General features: G+C 44.2%; 1 protein-coding gene across 7 annotated transcripts in view; it reads right to left on the bottom strand.

Moving 5' to 3' along the window:
• Positions 1–4,821, bottom strand: part of Rnf175 (ring finger protein 175) — a 50,468-nt gene extending 45,647 nt beyond the window's left edge. Inside the window, exon 1 of one of the 7 annotated variants that reach the window (XM_004869208.4) lies at positions 4,569–4,821. In XM_004869208.4, coding sequence (XP_004869265.1) covers positions 4,569–4,592 — 24 coding nt within the window. In that variant the 5' untranslated portion in view covers positions 4,593–4,821. Of the gene's footprint in view, positions 1–4,092; positions 4,361–4,568 lie in introns of those variants that run through there. The other 6 variants (XM_087205755.1, XM_087205752.1, XM_087205753.1 and 3 more) reach the window with 6 other exon arrangements.
• Positions 4,822–17,833: the final 13,012 nt, after the last annotated feature.

Here is a 17,833-nt window from a genome sequence, read left to right as displayed (position 1 = left end):
GAGTTCGAGCTCCGGTACCAAAAAATAAAAATAGAAAAGCAGGACAGAAAAATCTAATGGAAGGACTAAAGATAAACTGAGGACTGAGAATGATTTTTAAAAATTCTAACTGTCTAGAGTCGTGGTGCATGCCTCTAATCCTAACTATGCTGGAAAGCTGAGGCAGGAGAATGCCGAGTTCAGGACCAGCCTGGGTAACTTAGTGAGACTCTGTCTCAATGAAATGGAACAAACAAATAACCTGGGTACACAGAAAATGGGAGAGAAAAGATCAAACTATTAGAGAAGCTGGGCATGAGGTCTCACATCCAAAAAAAAAGAATTCTAGAACCAGTGATAGAAAATGGCAAGACATTAAAAAGAAATTATACTACAAGAAAATTTCCAAGGACCGAAAGATTCTTGTTTTTTAAATGAAGCACTCACCAGCATAATGGATGAAAAAGGCCTATCTTTTTGTACATCTATGTAAAAGAAATCACAAGGCCTTTTCAATAATATGATAGATCAGTATTTATCGACACAGAGAAATTTCTATGACATATCGTTAAGTAAACAGCAGCTTTTGAAACCTTGGTGCGTAGCCCAAGTGCGCTTATGGAAATACAGTTACATGCTCAGAAGCACGGTCACCAGGAACGCTCCACAGGAAGTGATGCATTTTGGGCTGTTTTCTTTTTCACATTCCTCTATATTGAATATGTTCATAAGAACAATGCCATCCACAAAGAACAGTTCAAAAGTAATTTTATCCTGCCTGCTTTGCTGCCTCTCTCTGCGTGATCAGAGGGCACCAAGTCCCTTCCCTCCTACCTTCTTCACAGCATCATTTGCATCTACCTCTTGTCTCTTCCTTTTCCTTTTTCACAGTAGTGGGGATTGAACCCAAGGCCTTTGCACTGAACTACATCACCCAGTCCTACCTCTGCCTTTAAAAAATTGTTTTAAACTTGGAGAATTTTTGCTAAGTCATTAAGTTGCCCAGGCTGGGCTCCTACTTGCAATCTTCCACTGACAGCCCTGCTCGCCTCTTTATTTAAGCTGGCCAAAGCTCATTCTTGAGCTCCAGGTTCTTCTACATTCTTCTTACAGATCTCTATGTGGCTGTCCGTCCCATATGTGAACCCACCCCCTGCTACTGTGCACGGTCATTTCTTCAAAGTGCTCCCACTTCCATGTCTCCTGCCTCACTCAATATCCACATCTAGGGCTGGGGATTTAGCTCAGTGATTTCGCTGCCTGTTTCACAAGCACAAGGACCCGAGTTCAATCCCTGGCGCACACACACACACACACAAATCCACATCTACCGAGCCATTTAAAGCAGAGACCTGGGCACTGGTCTTGACCCTAACCTGTACCTCTCACCGTTACCCTCTCGTTGATCCTACCTCTAAGTACGATCTCTCACAAATCTCCACTTCTTTCCATCCTTTCTGGCCTTCACTCACCCACTTCTCACTCATTCACTCAATCATTTACTCAGCATGCTTCCCGTGTGCTAGGTACTGGTTTAAGAAGTGGCATTCAGTGGTAACAAGGACAGGCAACGTCTTCAAGAAATGAGCCTGTGTTCTAGAGGAAATGACAGACAATAAACAAACCGACAAAACAGCTGCTTGACTTAGTGAATTCTATGGAAAGATGAACAGTGTGTGACTGAAAATACTCAGCGTGGGAAGGGGTTGCCACTCTCCAGCAATGGTGGTGAGGAAGGGCCTCCTGGGGGCCCAGGGGCAGAGAGGGACAGACAGGCTGGATGTCCCCCTCCTTTCGGGCCTTGCCTTGGCTTTTTCCTCCCTCACACAGAAAGGGTGATCCCACGAAAAACAGATGATCACTCTGATCTTCCTGCTTGAAATCCTAGTCATCAACGTGGCTCACAAGGACCTGTGTTCCCCCATATCCTCTTCTCTAGTCACACAGAACCTTCCCATCCAGCGACACATTTCCTTCATTCCAGAGTCACTTCCTTTCTGCCCCACCCCTAGACCCCCACATCCTGCAGGAAGCCTCAGGGGCTACTCCTCTCCCATTCATTCAGGCACCCCGATAGCGCTGCCAGACAGCAGGCACCCTAGGTAAGGGCTTCTCACTGAGCTGCACCCCCAGCCCTACAGATATTCTTTATAAATCACCCAGTCCCCCTCCAAGTCAGCTTGCTATCCTGCCTACACCGGTCTAAATTCCTGAAAGATAACTCATGTAATCCCTGTCCCCATTTGTGATTATTTTTTTCTGCCTTTAAAACTTGTTTGAAATCTGTAAGATCCCAGAACACATTTCAGACTGCCTGCAATTTGTGTCTCTTGAGTTGCAACTCTCATCTGTGCAAATACACTCTTTCTTATCAATTTGTGCCTTTTTCTCTTAAGGGCCAACCAGTGCAAGGCTGCAAAGGGAAGGGTATCATGTCTCCGAAGGCAGGGGGCAGTTTGGGGAAAAGTGATTTGTTTTCCTCTTGGGAGAATTCAGAGGCTTAGGAAGCTGGCTTCAGACAAGATGAGGGAACTCCCAAACCTGCAATCTCTCTTGCACTCCCACTTTGAGACCTCTCAACTGTCTCTGAGGTGTAATTGGCCCAACAGACCTAAGGACATGAGCTGGGGAAGAAGATAAGGAAGAAGATGGCATCTGCCGAGGAAGGTGTGCTGAGGGCTGGTGCTCCACGTCAAGAAGTTGTATGAGTTGCAGCTCACCATGGACTGAATCCTCTGAAACAGTGAGCCAAATTAACCTTTCCTCTTTTAAGTTATGTCAAGTATTCTCTCATAGCAACAGAAAGCTGACTATGTAACACAATAGCCTTAAGGAAGAGGAACTATTTGCAGCAAAGGTGACCCCAATGAGGCAAGAGGTAGAGAGAACAGGCCCTGGGGTGGGGGCATTGCTTGAAGGACAGAGGGTAAAGAGGAAGCTAGCTCTCCAAGAACTGGAGTGCCTGATTTTGACAGGCTTCTGATGGTAAAGATGAGGGTGCAATGCACTATGGGATTCTAGGAGGCCTAAGATAATCTCTCTAAAACCATGAAGTGCACCCACCTTTGAATGGCTGGCCTAGCCTGGGAACCCGTGTGCTATAGAATATCCTAAACAATGAAAGTGACCCCACTGAATTATAATTAATTATAATATCACTTGCACTGTGGCTTTCAACCCCTTCATCGGCTTCAGGCAACATGACAGTTCCTCCAAGGTCCATGTAAGGACAAAAATTCCTCCTTCCAGCAGAAAAGAGACTTGCCTCTGACTGGAAGGAATCACCACGTCAGTTCCAGGAGCTACTCCCTCCTCGGAAAAGCCACACAGAAACTCCAACACCTGTTCCTTTGGGGCCATGAGCTCTTCTCACCAGCCTGCTCCCACCCTGAGCAGCGCAGTCAGCTTTGATCTCTGCTTTCACTTCTGGTTCTGTAGGTCCTGCTCAATTCTTTGCTTGGGCTACCAAGAACCTAGGGGAGTCACAGCCCCTCACAATGCTACTGTGTACTCTGGCTCCCCTGAAATGCGGAGTATTCAATTTATGTCCCCCTTTGGATCACAGGGGTTTAAAACTTGCATGAAAGCCATTGATTTCCCTATAGGTTCCCCCATTCTAGAAAGGAAAGCCCCTGAGCACAGTTTGGTCCGCAAGGCCCTCCACAGCCTAGCCCTTCCCTTATTTTGCCATCATTATGGAAGCCCCCTTTCTGTCCTTCCCCACGGGCACAGCCCCCCACCAATTTTTTTTCATTTCCTAGCAGTGTGGTACTTCTACTCATCCATCTGGAGTTCTAATTCCTCCTCACCACCACAGGGCCAGATCCTCACCATTCTCCCAAGTCGCCGCTCAAATGTCACTCTCTGCCCAGGCCCCAGCCAGGAGAAATCTCCTGCTTCCTGGAAATCCTACCACTCTGCCCGAACCTGCTTTGAGGCACTCAAGTCTCCCCTCTCTGCGTGATTTTGCCCTGTTGCAAGAACAGGAGCTCCGAGGAGAGGCCCGCCTCTGATTATATCCTATTCACCCGTCCCTCACGCCCAGCCTGGGCCCCGTCTGGGCCTCTGGACTGCCCGTGAACGCAGACTACAGAGAGGCTGGATGGCACTCACCCCCAGGGCAGGCCAGTCGGGCTCTCCGGGCTCCAGCATCCCAGCATCCGGAGCTGGCGCTCAGGCTAAGCAGGGATGGGCAGCCCAGGGACACCCTGGGGCAGGCCCGCGCCCGCCTCTCCGGACTCCGGAGTTTGCGCGCGGAGGCCCAGAGCTGCGGGGCCACCGTGCCCTCCCCGCTTCGATGCCCGCGGCCTTCAGCCTGGCCTGGGCCCCGGTGCCAAGGAGGGGGGGAGGCTGCCAGTGTGGAGGGCGGGAAAGGATGGCGCCGTCCTGGAAGGGCGGGAGAGAGGACGGAGAGGGGTGGGGAAGGGGTCGGGTCGGGGGAGCCGGAGGAAGGGCGGGGTCAGCACCCCGAGGCGCCGGCCGAAGTCGCGCTTTCCGGCCGGCCTCCCTCCAGGGCGGCCCGCACCGCTGTCCTGCGCCCGGGCCGGAGCCGCGGGACCCTGGCGCTTTTGCCGGCCGCCTCGTCGTACCTGCTCGCGCTGCGGGGGCGCCATGCTCGCGGGGCTCGGGCTCCCTCGCTCTGGCAGCGGGTGCGGAGGCCAGCGTGGACCGGGCCGGGGGCGGGGCCGAGGCGGGAGCTGGCACCGCCCCTCCGCGCCTCTTCTGGGCAGAGGGCGAGTGGCTGCTCCGCGGGTTGCACCGCTCTGCCGCCGGGGTCGGCAACGGATCCGCCGGCGGCTGGGCTGGAGCGGGGTCCAGGAGGGAGATGTGGGGAGTCCAGGGAGTGAGAAGTGGAAGGGAGAGAAAGGGGAGGGGGCGAGGAGCAGACAGGGAGGGAGGGAGGGAGAAGTCCCCAACCCTTCCTCAGGAGCGTCTGTGAGAAGACCGAGTTGCGTGGCTGCACGGATGCTGAGCAATGTTACCTCTTCCGTCCCCTGTCTCGTGGGTGCCCGGGCCCTCTGGCCCTCCCCCTTCAGCTTTCTCCAGCTCCTGGACAGATGGCGAAGTTCAGAAGGGGCCAGATAATGAAGGTCTAAGTGAATCATATTAAACAGTTTGTGGGGTGGCCTCAGGGGAATGTGGGAAGCCACGCGGAGTTTAAGCAAAGAAATGACATTACTAGGCTTGCCTCTGGGCTCTCAGGGTGGGGAAGGTGGCCGTGATGGTGACTCTTGAGACCTGTTTGAGAGACCAGTCAGAAAGCTATTGTCGCCGTTCCATTGAAGATGACAATGGCCTTGGTGATGTGGCCGTGGATGGAGAGATGAAGAGATAAGGGTGTAGTTGGGACCCTCAGGTGGTAGAATACGTGAGACTTGACTGGTCTTCAGCAATGATGCCCGGACGTGTGGCCCGTGCAGCTCAGCTTTGGGCACTGGGTTCTGCCACCCTAGAATGATGCATATTGAAAGAGTGACAGATTTTAGGGACAAAGATAATGAGTTAATTTGGGTATGTGGCATTGCTGCTTAGCTTTTGGCCAGCCTTCAAAAATTCTATTGTTTTTATCCTCCCCAGGATGGCCTCAAATTCATCTGGATTCGGCCAAGTTAACCCAATAAATAATCAGATAAAATGAAATAAAGTGAAATACTCCACATTAAAATGGGAATTTCTTGTCCTATAAATGTTGGCCCATTATCACTGTAGAAGTTCTAGCTTCGTCTGACATTCTTTTCCATGGCTGATTGACCATGAAGGTCCACATACTTGCTGAAGACACATGTAAACACAAAGGTAGACATCTTCCTGGTTTCAGTCCAACAGATTATATCAGAATAAAACTCAAAAGGTCTATCCCTAATCAGTAATAATGAATTTGCTCTAATCTTTCCTTCTCTTATACCTGGATCTTTTGGTGACCAAATTCAGATAATCAGAACCAATAACACATTTCCCAGTGAATCTGGCACTGTTTCTATAATAATTTACCAAGTGAAAGTGCTACAGATTGAATATGGGTTGAGTATGTTCCCCACAGTTCTTGTGCTGGAACTTGGTCATCAGTGTGGTCATGTTGGGGAGATGTAACTTTTAAGGAGTGGAGCCTAGTAGTAGCCAAGTTAAGCATGGTTGGTGCAGGAATGAACAACAGATCCATGGAACAGAGCAGAAAGACCCATATGGACATGTGCATTTAAGGGAAATAAGTTTTATGAGACAAAAGGCTACTCAACAACAAATAATACTCAATAAATCACAAAGGAAAAAATAACTTAGTCTAGATTACAATTGAAAAAATTTTTACAAGAGAAAGTTACCATTAAAAAGAGAGGAAAAGGGCCAGGGATTTAGCTCAGTGGTGCTGCTGCCTTGCCTGCTTCGCAAGTTTAAGGTCCTGAATTCGATCCCTGGTACCCCCCCCCGCCCCCCCAAAAAGAGGAAAGCTGGGTGTGGTGCTGTACACCTGTAATCTCAGAACTCTGGAAAGCCAAGACAGTGTGGGACACTTAGCAACTTAGGAGGACTCTGTTTCAAATTTAAAAATAATAAAAGGACTGGGGATGTAGGTCAGCTCAGAGGTCCTGAGTTCATTCCCCAGTCAGGGGGTGGGGGGAGGGAAGGGAAGAGAAAGCCAGAGCACTATGAACCAGGAGAACATATGCATACACATCTAACTGACAAAGGGTTAGTACTCACAACAAATAGAACTGCTAGAACTTAATTTTTAAAAGTATAAGTCACAAGGCCCTGGGTTTGATCCCTAGCACTGTGAAAATAAAATAAGTACAAAATAAGCAAGGGTCATGAATCAATTTGAAGAAATAACATTTAAAAAAAGGAATTGAGGGCTGGGGATTTAGCGTAGTGATTCTGGTGCCTGCCTTGCAAACGCAAGGTCCCGAGTTCGATCCCTAGTACCAAAAATAAATAAATAAAATAAAAAGTAAAAAAAGGAATTGAAAAGTGTTATGGACATATAGCAATCCCCTACAGTGAATGTAATCATTATGTATAGCAGATATACTAAGAAAAATCAAAAAAATTTAAGAAAGAAAGAACACGAGACTTGTAATCCAAAGGGAGTCTGTAGCTGCATTCACATATCTGTGATTCGCTCTAGGGTGCTCTGGTCACAGGGCGCGTGTCGGGGCTGAGCCACTTATTCACGTGGACCCCTTCAGTCCTGTGCCCACACTCCGACCCCTCGCTAGCTCTCCCTCTCTTGGGCCTTCTGGGACCAACTGACCTGCACTGGGCTAATGATATCCAGATAATTAGACTTTTGCCAAACTCCAAATTCTACTGTATTGCTTTACCAAGGTTTTTTTTCTCTCTCTCTCTCCTCTCTCAGTTTATCCCTTCCCTCTTTTCTCATGTCGTTTTCATATTGACAGCAAAATGTGCATTTAACCTTAGCGGGCAGATACAATAGGTAATTCAGAATGTGTCCACCGGTGCAGGGCTGGTTACCTGTGGAGCAGGGAGGCGAAGGGAGGGTCCTGACAGCGCGAGGCCTCTCCTGAGCAGGGGATGGCGGCAGATCTGCCTCAGTGGGGCGGAGGTGTGCCAGGCAAACCGGTCCCGGCAGTGCAAGTACCCAAGAGCTTGTCTCATCCCCGAAAGGCACCACCAGTTCCGGACTCCAGTGATTCCTGCAGCTGGGACTGGAACTGCCGTTTATGAGCCGAATCATTCGAGAAGATGGGGCCGCGAGCTGAGTGCGCACCTTGGTGACGCTGGCGATATCAGGCAAACCCCTTGGGTTCTCCCCAACCCTCCACTTCCCGCCTCTCCAACCCCTCTGTGGAAGACAGGGGCAGACCCAGCCCTTGGGTCTGCAGTCCCAGTCCGTTTTCCCTGGCCCCTTAGCCTGGGGATAGACCTTCCCATCTGGCTTTAATTAAATGTGCTTTTGCTTAAGAATAAATGAAAGGCACTCAACTTTATCACTTATCTCATTCTTTAATTATTGGTATTGTAACAGGATCGATTTCTACTCCTTTTTTTTTTTTGTAGCCAAAGTATTTGGGTTTTGGCCATGTTATGGTCACATGGCTGCTTGTGAGCTGGTCGGTGTCCCTAAGTACCATTTACAGCCTTCCTTCTCTGGGGAAAAGCATTCTGCCTTTCAATCCACAGCCTCCAAATGTACGTTTGGAGCCCAGTCCGTTTGGGAGCTGAGAACCGTCTGTATTAAAGCCTCTTGGCCCAAGCGGCCCCACAGTCAAAAGACATGTGGTTTAAGGCTCCAAGTAACAGCAGTTCATTTAAATAATGTGAGCCGGAGCTCAGCTTCCAGCTTCTCGGGTTTCTGGCTGGTCTGGGATGGAGACAGTGGCAGCGAGTAGCCGAGCAGCCTCGGCCAAACACCAGGGAACAGTGGTCCTGCTCCCTGTGGGAAACAGTACATTCACCCCTGCTTTTATGTTCACCCTGCAGGTTTTAGGACCGAGCCTCTCCAAGGGCCAGCTTTTCAATTCTGTTGAACAATTGATCTGGAAAAAGAACTCTTTTAAAAACCAACCATGCTTTCAAGCTTGCAAGTTCAGCTAGGGTCATTCTCATTTACTGAGTGTAGGGCCCCTCGCAGCAGGAGGAAAACTACATTTCAGTCTTTGGTGGGGCTCTTTCCCTCCCTCTCCTTGTTTTCTTTTTGCCAGTGCCTGATTTGAGGGGTCTCATCTTTACTAAGTTAGAAGCCAGCCAGTCCCAGGCAAGCACCTCAGTGTCCTGGCTAGAAAAACAATCTTTATCAAACACCTATAAGGTACCAAGGCATTGGGCCAAGCATACACACGTTATGTCTCATGTCATTTAATCCTCAGCAATAGATACCATCATTCACAGTTTACAGCGAAGACATTTAAATTAAAAGACATGAAATGCTTTACTGAGCACTCGTGCTGTTCCAGCTCCCTACTCCCCAGTTGTGTGTTGGGGACCCTGCTCACTATGGGTGCCTCTCAGAAGCCTGTCCTGCTGTGGGTTCCTGTACTTTTCATTTCCAGCTAAAGCTGAGGACTTGCTAGCGGAGTTCCTGTCCCTGATGTTAATTGCCAAGATCGCATTGCTCCACCAAAGTCGCGTTGTTGTGAAAGAAAAATAAATAATATTCTTTCTTTCTTTTTTTTTTTTTTGGTACTGGGGATCAAACTCATGACCATGCGCTTGCGAGGCAGGAGCAGTGCCACTGAGCTGAATTCAACCCCGGCCCAATTCTTGCTTCTTTTGACTTTAGATATTTGTCCTCCTGAGGGGCTTGATGCAAGGTCAGCTCTAGAAGCATCTACTTTTTTTTCCTTTTGCTCTCTAATGCATGTGTGCTTGATCCCCTACCCATGACAATAGCTAAAACTTTTTATAGTGCCTACTCATGCTAGATGCTTTACGTGTATTTATCCTTATAGACCACACTATGAGGTAGGTGCAGTTTTATTTTCCTCCTTTTGCAGATATGGATGAATAAAGACTTCTGAGTCATCTGGGCTGCTTTAATTTGAATTCCAGGGCCTGGTTGACCTTGTTTCCTCACCAGGCATTGCCAGTCCCAAGTGAGGAGCTCTCAGCCCTCTACTCCTGCAGCTCTTTGCATCTCTCTCAGACGGTTTGGCAATCACAGTGCTGATGGTTTGCACCCCTGGGCAAGAAGTGGTAGGATGACGTGAAATCTTATTGTCCTATGCTGTGGCACACAATTTAAAACCTATACATCGTTTACTTCTCGAACTTTGCATTTAATGTTTTCAGACCACAGTTGACTATAGGTAACTGAAATGGTCGAAAGCAAAACCATGGGTGAGGGGGATGTGCATGTGTCTGTCAGCTGGCCGCTGCAGACCCCTGGAGAGCAGAGATCTGCTTCTGCTTGTCTTTCATCCATGACGCCCAAGCTCGAGCCAATTCAAACTGGTGGGGCTCATGGAGGGAGATGGAGAATGGATGGCTCCCTCAGCTCATCAGCTGCATGGGTTCCTCCGAGGGAGAGGGTGCTATTGTCATGGTGGCCACAGTCTTACTACAAAGTGGCCACACTTTTACTAATCATTGTGGAGCCAGGTCTGGACTGCAGATAAGACAAGAGGCCTAAAATGTGCTTTAACATGATACTATCATGTGTTGTGCCCAGATTTCGAGGTCCCCAAAGACCACCAAGGAGCCAATTCCGATGTAAACACATGAGGGTCGTTTATTCAAGCTCGAGCAGGGACTCCCAACCGTCACCGCCGCAGCGGGTCAAGATTGAGAGCCCCGACTCCAAATCAGCAGGGGTTTTTATAGTGGTTACAGCAAGGTTCTAGATTGGCAATTAAACCTGATTGATTGTGCCTTGCGCACCCAAGCTGCAAATGGTTGCTAACTACTGATTAGCTGTTGCTGGGGGACGGCTGAACACTAATCACATGCAGGTCGTCAAAATACATCTTGTGGTTTTTCTTAGAACTGAAATTTATGCCACCAAATTTTAGAATGGAGTCACTTAGGTCTCACACATGCAGTTCAGAACAAGCATGTGCTAGTTCTTATTTTATAATGAGCATATCCTACTGTTACACAGGAGCACATTCTCATTTTGTAGGATCTTAATATGATATACTTTTTAGATGATATGCTATTTCATATGGTATGATATTGTTTTAGTTATTTTTCTCATTGCTTAGAACTCTTTAGATGATATGCTATTTTATATGGTATGATATTGTTTTAGTTACTTTTCTCATTGCTGAGAACTCTTTAGATGATATGCTATTTTATATGGTATGATATTGTTTTAGTTTCTTTTCTCATTGCTGAGACAAAACACCAGACACTCAAAGAAGGAAAGTTTTTTGGCTCACAGTTCGTACAGGTTTCAGTTCATAGTTGGCTGGCTCCAAGGCAGAGAGGCATTGTAGAGGAGAAACAGTCCATGGTGGGCAGAAGGCAGCAAAGCAAGCAAGAGACCTTAGCAGCCTTTTTCTGCCCCTTTTATACTCTATCTCGGCTACTGGGAATAGGGTGGTCCCAAACCAGTCAGTGGACTGATTTAGTAATTCCATACCCTTGATCCCAGCAACACACACTCTGGATCCAGCCACTTTTGAAAAAGCCCCACCTACGAGTGTATGAGGCTTTGGGGGGCCATCTAGACACAAGCCATAACAGATATAATATTTTATAGTATATTATTGTTTAATACCACAGTCATGTGCCACATATGATGTTTTGGTCAGCAATAGGCTGCATATATGTCTGTGGTCCTGTAAGATTTTGTCACCTACTGATGTCATAGTTGTCTTAGCTTAAGTACAGTCAAAGATGTTCACATAATGATGAAATTGCCTGATGATGGATTTCTCAGGATGTATTTCTCTTGTTGATGACACATGATTATATTATTATTTTATAATTTATGAATGGGGATGGGATACATTTTTGCCCTCATTTAGAGATGTTCTGACATGGTTGGGAGAAGGAAAGCAGCACAAACAGTAAAGTTCTTCCATACTACCCATTTTCTTATCCTTGTATTGAATGAACATAATTTTTTGGTATTTAGCCACATAACTGCTAAAAAAATGTGGCATGATGCTGGGTGTAGTGGTGAGTGACTGTCATCCCAGCACTCTGGGAGGCTTAGGCAAGAGGATCCCAAGTTTGAGCCTGGGACACTTAGTGACTTAGCAAGACATTGTCTCAAAAAAAAAAAAAATTAAAAAGATTGGGGATATAGCTCAGTATGAAGGCCCTGGGTTCAACCCCAGTACCAAAATTAAATTAAAAAATGAATTTAAAAAATGGTACAAACAACAAATGAATGTTGTAGATAGAGCTGCTTTACAATTTATTCTATCAATGCAGTAACCCTCACACTGGAAGGAAGTGTGTACAGATGGAAATAAAACACAAATGTACAGGGCCAGGATGAGCTCAGTGACACTGTGCCTGCCTCATGAGTGCAAGGTCCTGAGTTCATTCCCTTGTACCGCAAAACAAACAAACCAACAAACACATGCATACTTTATTAGGGACCATCAGAGAAATGGAATATGAATGTTTTTGGTTGGTCGTTGGTTCCATCTTTTCTTTGGAAAGGATTTTAAATATTACAAGTTCATTGGGCTGGGGATTTAGCTCAGTGGTTCTGCCACCTGCCTTGCAAGTGCAAGGACCTGAGTTTGATCCCTGATACCAAAAGCAAAACAAAACAAAACAAAAAAACAAGTTCATGAATGGTTATAAACAAAAATTTCATGCTGAGCATGATATTCAAGTACAATTTTTCAAAAATTTCAATATTTAATAAGTGTACAGTTACTTATATACATTTCATTTTAGAGTAAACATATTGAGCGGGGAGGTGGCTTGAAGAAGGAACATTTTAGACCATCCTGGATGCAATAGCTACAGAAAAACTAAAGGAGTAGTTAGGCTTTATTAGGTTAGGATTTGCCTGGAGCTCTATGGCTGTCCTTTAAAGGGGTCACGGTTTTAGGGCTGACTTTAAGTGAGCACCTCAGAAGAACCTCATGCTGCTGTGTGTGAGAAGAGCTTCAGGAGGTCCCAGGCCCTGGGAGGCCTGAGTTGCAGCCCTGCATGTCCTCCTGGCTCAGTGCAGTGGCTTTTTTTTTGGTACTGGGGATCGAACTTGGGACCTTCCGCTTGCGAGGCAGGCGGCGGAAACACTGAGCTAAATCCCCAGCCCTCAGTGCGGTGTTTTGAAGGGAAGGTCTCTGTTTTTTTTTCCCTTGATTGATGCTATATCCATACTGTAAGTAAATAGTGAAGGCATTATTAACAGTGAAATAGAAAAATATCTTGGTAATTTGGCATCTGAATGAAAAATTACCAAGGAAAATGGTCAGAGCTGGTAAACTGTGCATCAAAATTTTTATCATTTACTGACCTCGGGGTAAATTACCTCTGCTCTCTAAATGGCTCAAGAATTGAAAAGGACATAGGCCAATGAGGGCTATCAATAAGAATTACTTAGAGGAAGATTAGCTTATGAAAGGCGAAGCTAAGTTTGGCTTAATGCTCCCTGGTTCTTGTGGCATCTCCAGGCCATTCAGGGCACGAGGTTGTCCAAGGCTGGAAGACAGACTAACATTCCAAGTTAGAGATTTAGTGTTGACAGTGGTGAATCCTACAGGGCTGAATAATGTTGTCCAGAGAGTTTGCACTGTGAAAAAATAAGGAGATTGGGGAGAATGGTTGGTAGTTAAGACAATGGGGTTTAGAATCAAGCAAACTTGGCCTTATTTCTCATTATAATACACTCACTGTGTGACTTTAAGCCTTGGGACATCTGGCTTTTTTTTTTTGCACTGGGAATCGAACTCGGGTCCTTGCCCTTGCACAGCAGGCGGTGAAACCACTGAGCTAAATCCCCGGCCCATGTCTTTTTTTTTTTTTTTTTTAAATAATAGACTTGAGATATAATTGAAATACAGACCATATGATTCACCCTTAAAGTTTATGATTCTGTGGTTTTTAGTATATTTGCAAAATGGAGCAGTCATCATCAGTATCTGATTCCAGAACCCTTTCATCATTGCAAAAAGAAACCTCAGATTCATTAGCAGTCTCACCCTGTTTCCCCCTCCCTCCATCCCCTGGCGACCACTAATCTACTTTATGTTTCTGTGGTTTTTCTACAGTGGACATTGTATATACGCATATAATATGCGGCAGTTGCATCTGGCTTTTTAGCATAATGCTTTCAAGGTTCAACCATGCTGTATTATGCATCCGTACTTTTTGTGGTCCAGTAATACTTCATTGTGGGAACATACCACATTCTATTTACCTGTCAACTGATGGACTTTTGGATTGTTTTTATTTTTGACTATTCTGAATAATGCTGCTGTGAAAATTTATGTGCAAGTGTTCTGCATATATTCTTCATTGTATACCTATAAGAGCAGTTGGTGGCTCATATAGTAACTCTGTGTTTCAGATTTTGAAGAATTGCCAAACTGGTTTCTAAAATTACCACATCATTTTACAACTCATCTAGCAATGTCTTAGCTTCTTATTTCATATCCTCACCAGCTATTCTAGTGGGCACGAAGCAATATTTCACTATGGCTTTGCTAATAGTAGTAATATTGAACATCTTTGTATAAGTGTTGGCCATTTCAATATCCTACTGGGAGAAGAATCTATTTAGGTCCTTTGCCCATTTTAAAAAGTTGAGTCACTAGTCTTTTTATTGTTTAGTTTTGAGAGGTCTTTACATGTCCTGGGTACCAGTCCCATATTAGATATATGCTTTTAAAATATTTTCTCTCATTCTGTGGGTTTTTTCATGTCTTGATAAGACTGTGAAGCACAAATATTTTAAATTTATCTATGTTTTGTTTGCTAATGCACTCTTGATGTGATATCTAGAAAGCCACTGTGTAATCCAAGTCATGAAGATTTACTCCTATCTTCCCATGTTTTTTCTAAGAGATATGCAGTTTTAATTCTTAGATTTAGATCTCTGACTCAGTTTAATTTGTATATATGGTATGAAGTTTTATTTTGCATCTGTTTATCTCTTTCTGGCAGTATTTGTTAGAAAGACTATTTCCCCACTGAATTATTGTCTTGGCACCTTTGTCAAAATCAATTGATCAAAAATATAATAGCATTTCTGAATTCCCAATTCTAGTCTGTTGGTCTCTATGTATCTGTCTATCTCCTATGTCAGTAACATACTGTCTTGATTAGTATAGATCTTTATTTCCTTTTGAAATTAAAAAGTCTAAGTCTGACATCTTTGTCCTTATTTTGTAATATTATCCATTTCTGGTCCCTTGCACTTTTATTAGAATTTCAGAAATCATTTGCTAGTTTCTTTTAAAAAAAGACAGTTGGACTGTTGATAAAAATTATATTGAATCTGTAAACATTGTAGGAATATTGCCATATGTATAATACTAAGTCTTTCAGGTCATGATCATAAGGTGCACTTTCATTTATTTAGCTCATCTTTAATTTCTCTTAATGATGCTTTGTAGTTTTCAGTGTGCAAATCCTGTACTTTATTTGTTACATTTGTTCCTAAGTATTTTATGCTTTTTAATGTTATGGTAAATGGAATTATTTTCTTAATTTCAATTTTGGATTTTTTATTGCTATAGAAATGGAATTAATTTTTTTATATTGATCTTGTATCCTGTGAACTGTCTGTTATTAGTTGTAATAGTTCTCTTTAAAGTGGATTCCTTAAATTTTTCTATAGGAACAATCATGTCATCTGCAAATAGAGGTAGTTGTTTTACTTCTTCCTTTCCAAACTGACTCTTCTTTTCCTCTCTTCTGTATTCTCCCTTCCTTTACTCTCCTGTTTCTCTATGTCTCAGTTTCTTTTTTTCTCTCTCTTTCCCCTTCCTTCCTTCCTTCCTTCCTTCCTTCCTTTACTCTTTCCTCTTTTTTCCTTATAACTAAGAGTACATTGTTGAATAATAGTGGTAAGATTAGACACATTTGTTTCTCTCTGACCTTAAATATAAAGCCATCAACCTTTCATCATTCACAATGCAATGGAAAACTGACTAATATAGTGAACTTATTTTTACCCATAAGAATAAATGGATCCCAGGAATATCTTGTTCAGGAGGATTTGGAGAAATTTGGGTTCCAGTTACTCTTGTCTGTTCCAGGTGTATGTGTCACATAGACCACGAGCTTCTTAAGGGAAGCTGTCGTGTGTTGGTCATCGTTAGAACACTAGCACCTAGGACAGAGTCTAGCATAGAGTAAGGACCCAGGGTAAGGTTGTTGAGTGAGTGATTGAATTGACTCTCAGTGCTCTTAACTGATGCAGATTGGAAGGCAGATGCTGCTTAGCAAAGCCTAGTGAGGAGAGGGCAGCACAGAGCAGAGCTTGGGTCCTCTTTGGGAGATGGAAAGATCTCCTTGGTAGAAATGAGGAGTAGGTAGTATTTGTGGCTCCAGCTCTTCCTCTTACCAGGTCTTGATTACCAGGCCTCTTACCACCACCTTGAGCAACCCATTCTGCCTAAGAAGCTGAAATGCTTGAGGAGCTGCTGCTGGTGGTGTTTCCGGGTACTCTTTCCTGCTGTGAGTATCTTCCAGCACAGAAACAAACTCTAAAATTACACTTTTTTGTTGTTGTTGTTGGTACCGGGGATTGAACTTGGATCCTTGTGCTTGCACAGCAGGCAGAGAAACCACTGAGCTGAATCCTCGGCCTAAAATTACACTTTTGTCCTTCAATATAGAAGATGGAAAGCAGAGCTTAGGCATAGCTTGTTGAGTAGTGACTCTTATTGATAGGTGAGTTGACTCAGGTTTACAGGACCTAAATTACCTAGATCTCTGGGCTTCAAAAGCTATGGCAAAGTGCCTGCTACTTTTACTGCAGTTTCTAGTCCATTAAGTGGTTTTCTAATAGATTATTTTATTATAGTTTATTTTAGATTACATAGTTTTAGCTTTCTGCCAGAGCTACATTTGTGTGTGGGTACACATGAGAACACATGTATGCATGAGTAATTGCTCAGGCGAACTGGTGTATTTCTACTGGGGACCCAGTCACTAAAACTAAGTTGTGATTCTTTGCTCTCTTAACTATAAATTGCAGAAATGGACAATTATTTAGTGAAAGTGAATGATTGTTTACTTCTTTGTAGTTGAGAATTTTTGAGTTCTTATGCTAGATTTATTTGTAGTGTTAGAACATTATCTTCAGCATGCTAGTTGCACAATACCATTCTTGATTAGTCAATACATAAAACTGATGACAAGTAATTCCTAAGACTCTGTCTTGTGCAAATCATTGAAAAGTTTGTGCTTGTAAGCACCTTTGCCTCGAATGTCATCTCAGCTGAAGCCAAACATAAATTTTCAACCCAAGTTAACCACTCTCTCCTCTATGCCAACGGTGGGCCATGTACACATCTTCCTCTTCTTACTTAATGGAGTGTTGGAATTATTTGTTCGCAGGCCTTTCTCTTTATTGGATTATGAGGTTCCTTCCAGAGGAATCCATCCCTGTGTCTGAGCCTAGTACCATTCCTCACTTAGAATAAAGTTGAAAGAGGGCAGGATCACTGTGTCCATTACCTAAAACAACACCTGGCTTGTGGAAATGCAGTCAGTGTTTATTAACTGAATGCACCATTGTCGGTTATTGGTTCTCACTGAATATTTGCTGAGTTTAAGAATTTGTTTGTACTCGGGCCATGTATTTCATATGCAAAAAAATCTCATTGTTTCATCATCCAAATGCAGTGTCTGCATATGCATGCATGTCCAACCTGTGGCTGGTGGTTCAGCTTGTGTTATAATAAAAACATACATATATACATGGGAATTTTATTACTTATATATATCGAATATATTCTATGTTATATGTGACTGAAGACAATTCCTCTTTGCTCAGTGTGGCCCAGGCAAGCCAAGTGTATGACTCACAGGAATTAGGTTGGATACCCCTGGGTTTGCTTTTCATGGCAATGCCTCACCCCCACATTGCCAACTCAAGAACATCGAAAGCCTGATAGTGACAGTAAATTAGGGTTGAAAAGTAAAAATCCAACCAAATTATTATTTGATGAGAGAACAGGGCATAAAGAATGAAGCGTATTTTTTATTTATTTTTTTGGTACCGGGGATCGAACTTGGGACGTTGCGCTTGAGAGGCAGGCGCTGGAACCACTGAGCTAAATCCCCGGCCTGAAGGGTATTTTTTAATGTAAAACTGATTCTATTTAATTGTGCAATTTTTCACTGTCCTGATTTTTGCATGTGGACAGTGCCTTTATCCTTTATACAGCTAAAAAATGCTATGTGAAAACCTCTTATAATTTTTTATTGTAGAGCAATTAATTTCTCAAGCTCTTTTTTTTCTTTTTTTTTT

Source organism: Heterocephalus glaber, unplaced genomic scaffold (genome assembly GCF_053883595.1).
Source record: "Heterocephalus glaber isolate CG9 unplaced genomic scaffold, H.glaber_assembly_v1.0 deba00000613, whole genome shotgun sequence".
In the NCBI taxonomy this organism is placed as follows: Eukaryota; Metazoa; Chordata; class Mammalia; order Rodentia; family Bathyergidae; genus Heterocephalus; species Heterocephalus glaber.
Note: the sequence above shows the minus strand (reverse complement) of the source record. Positions and strands in the feature narration are given on the sequence as shown.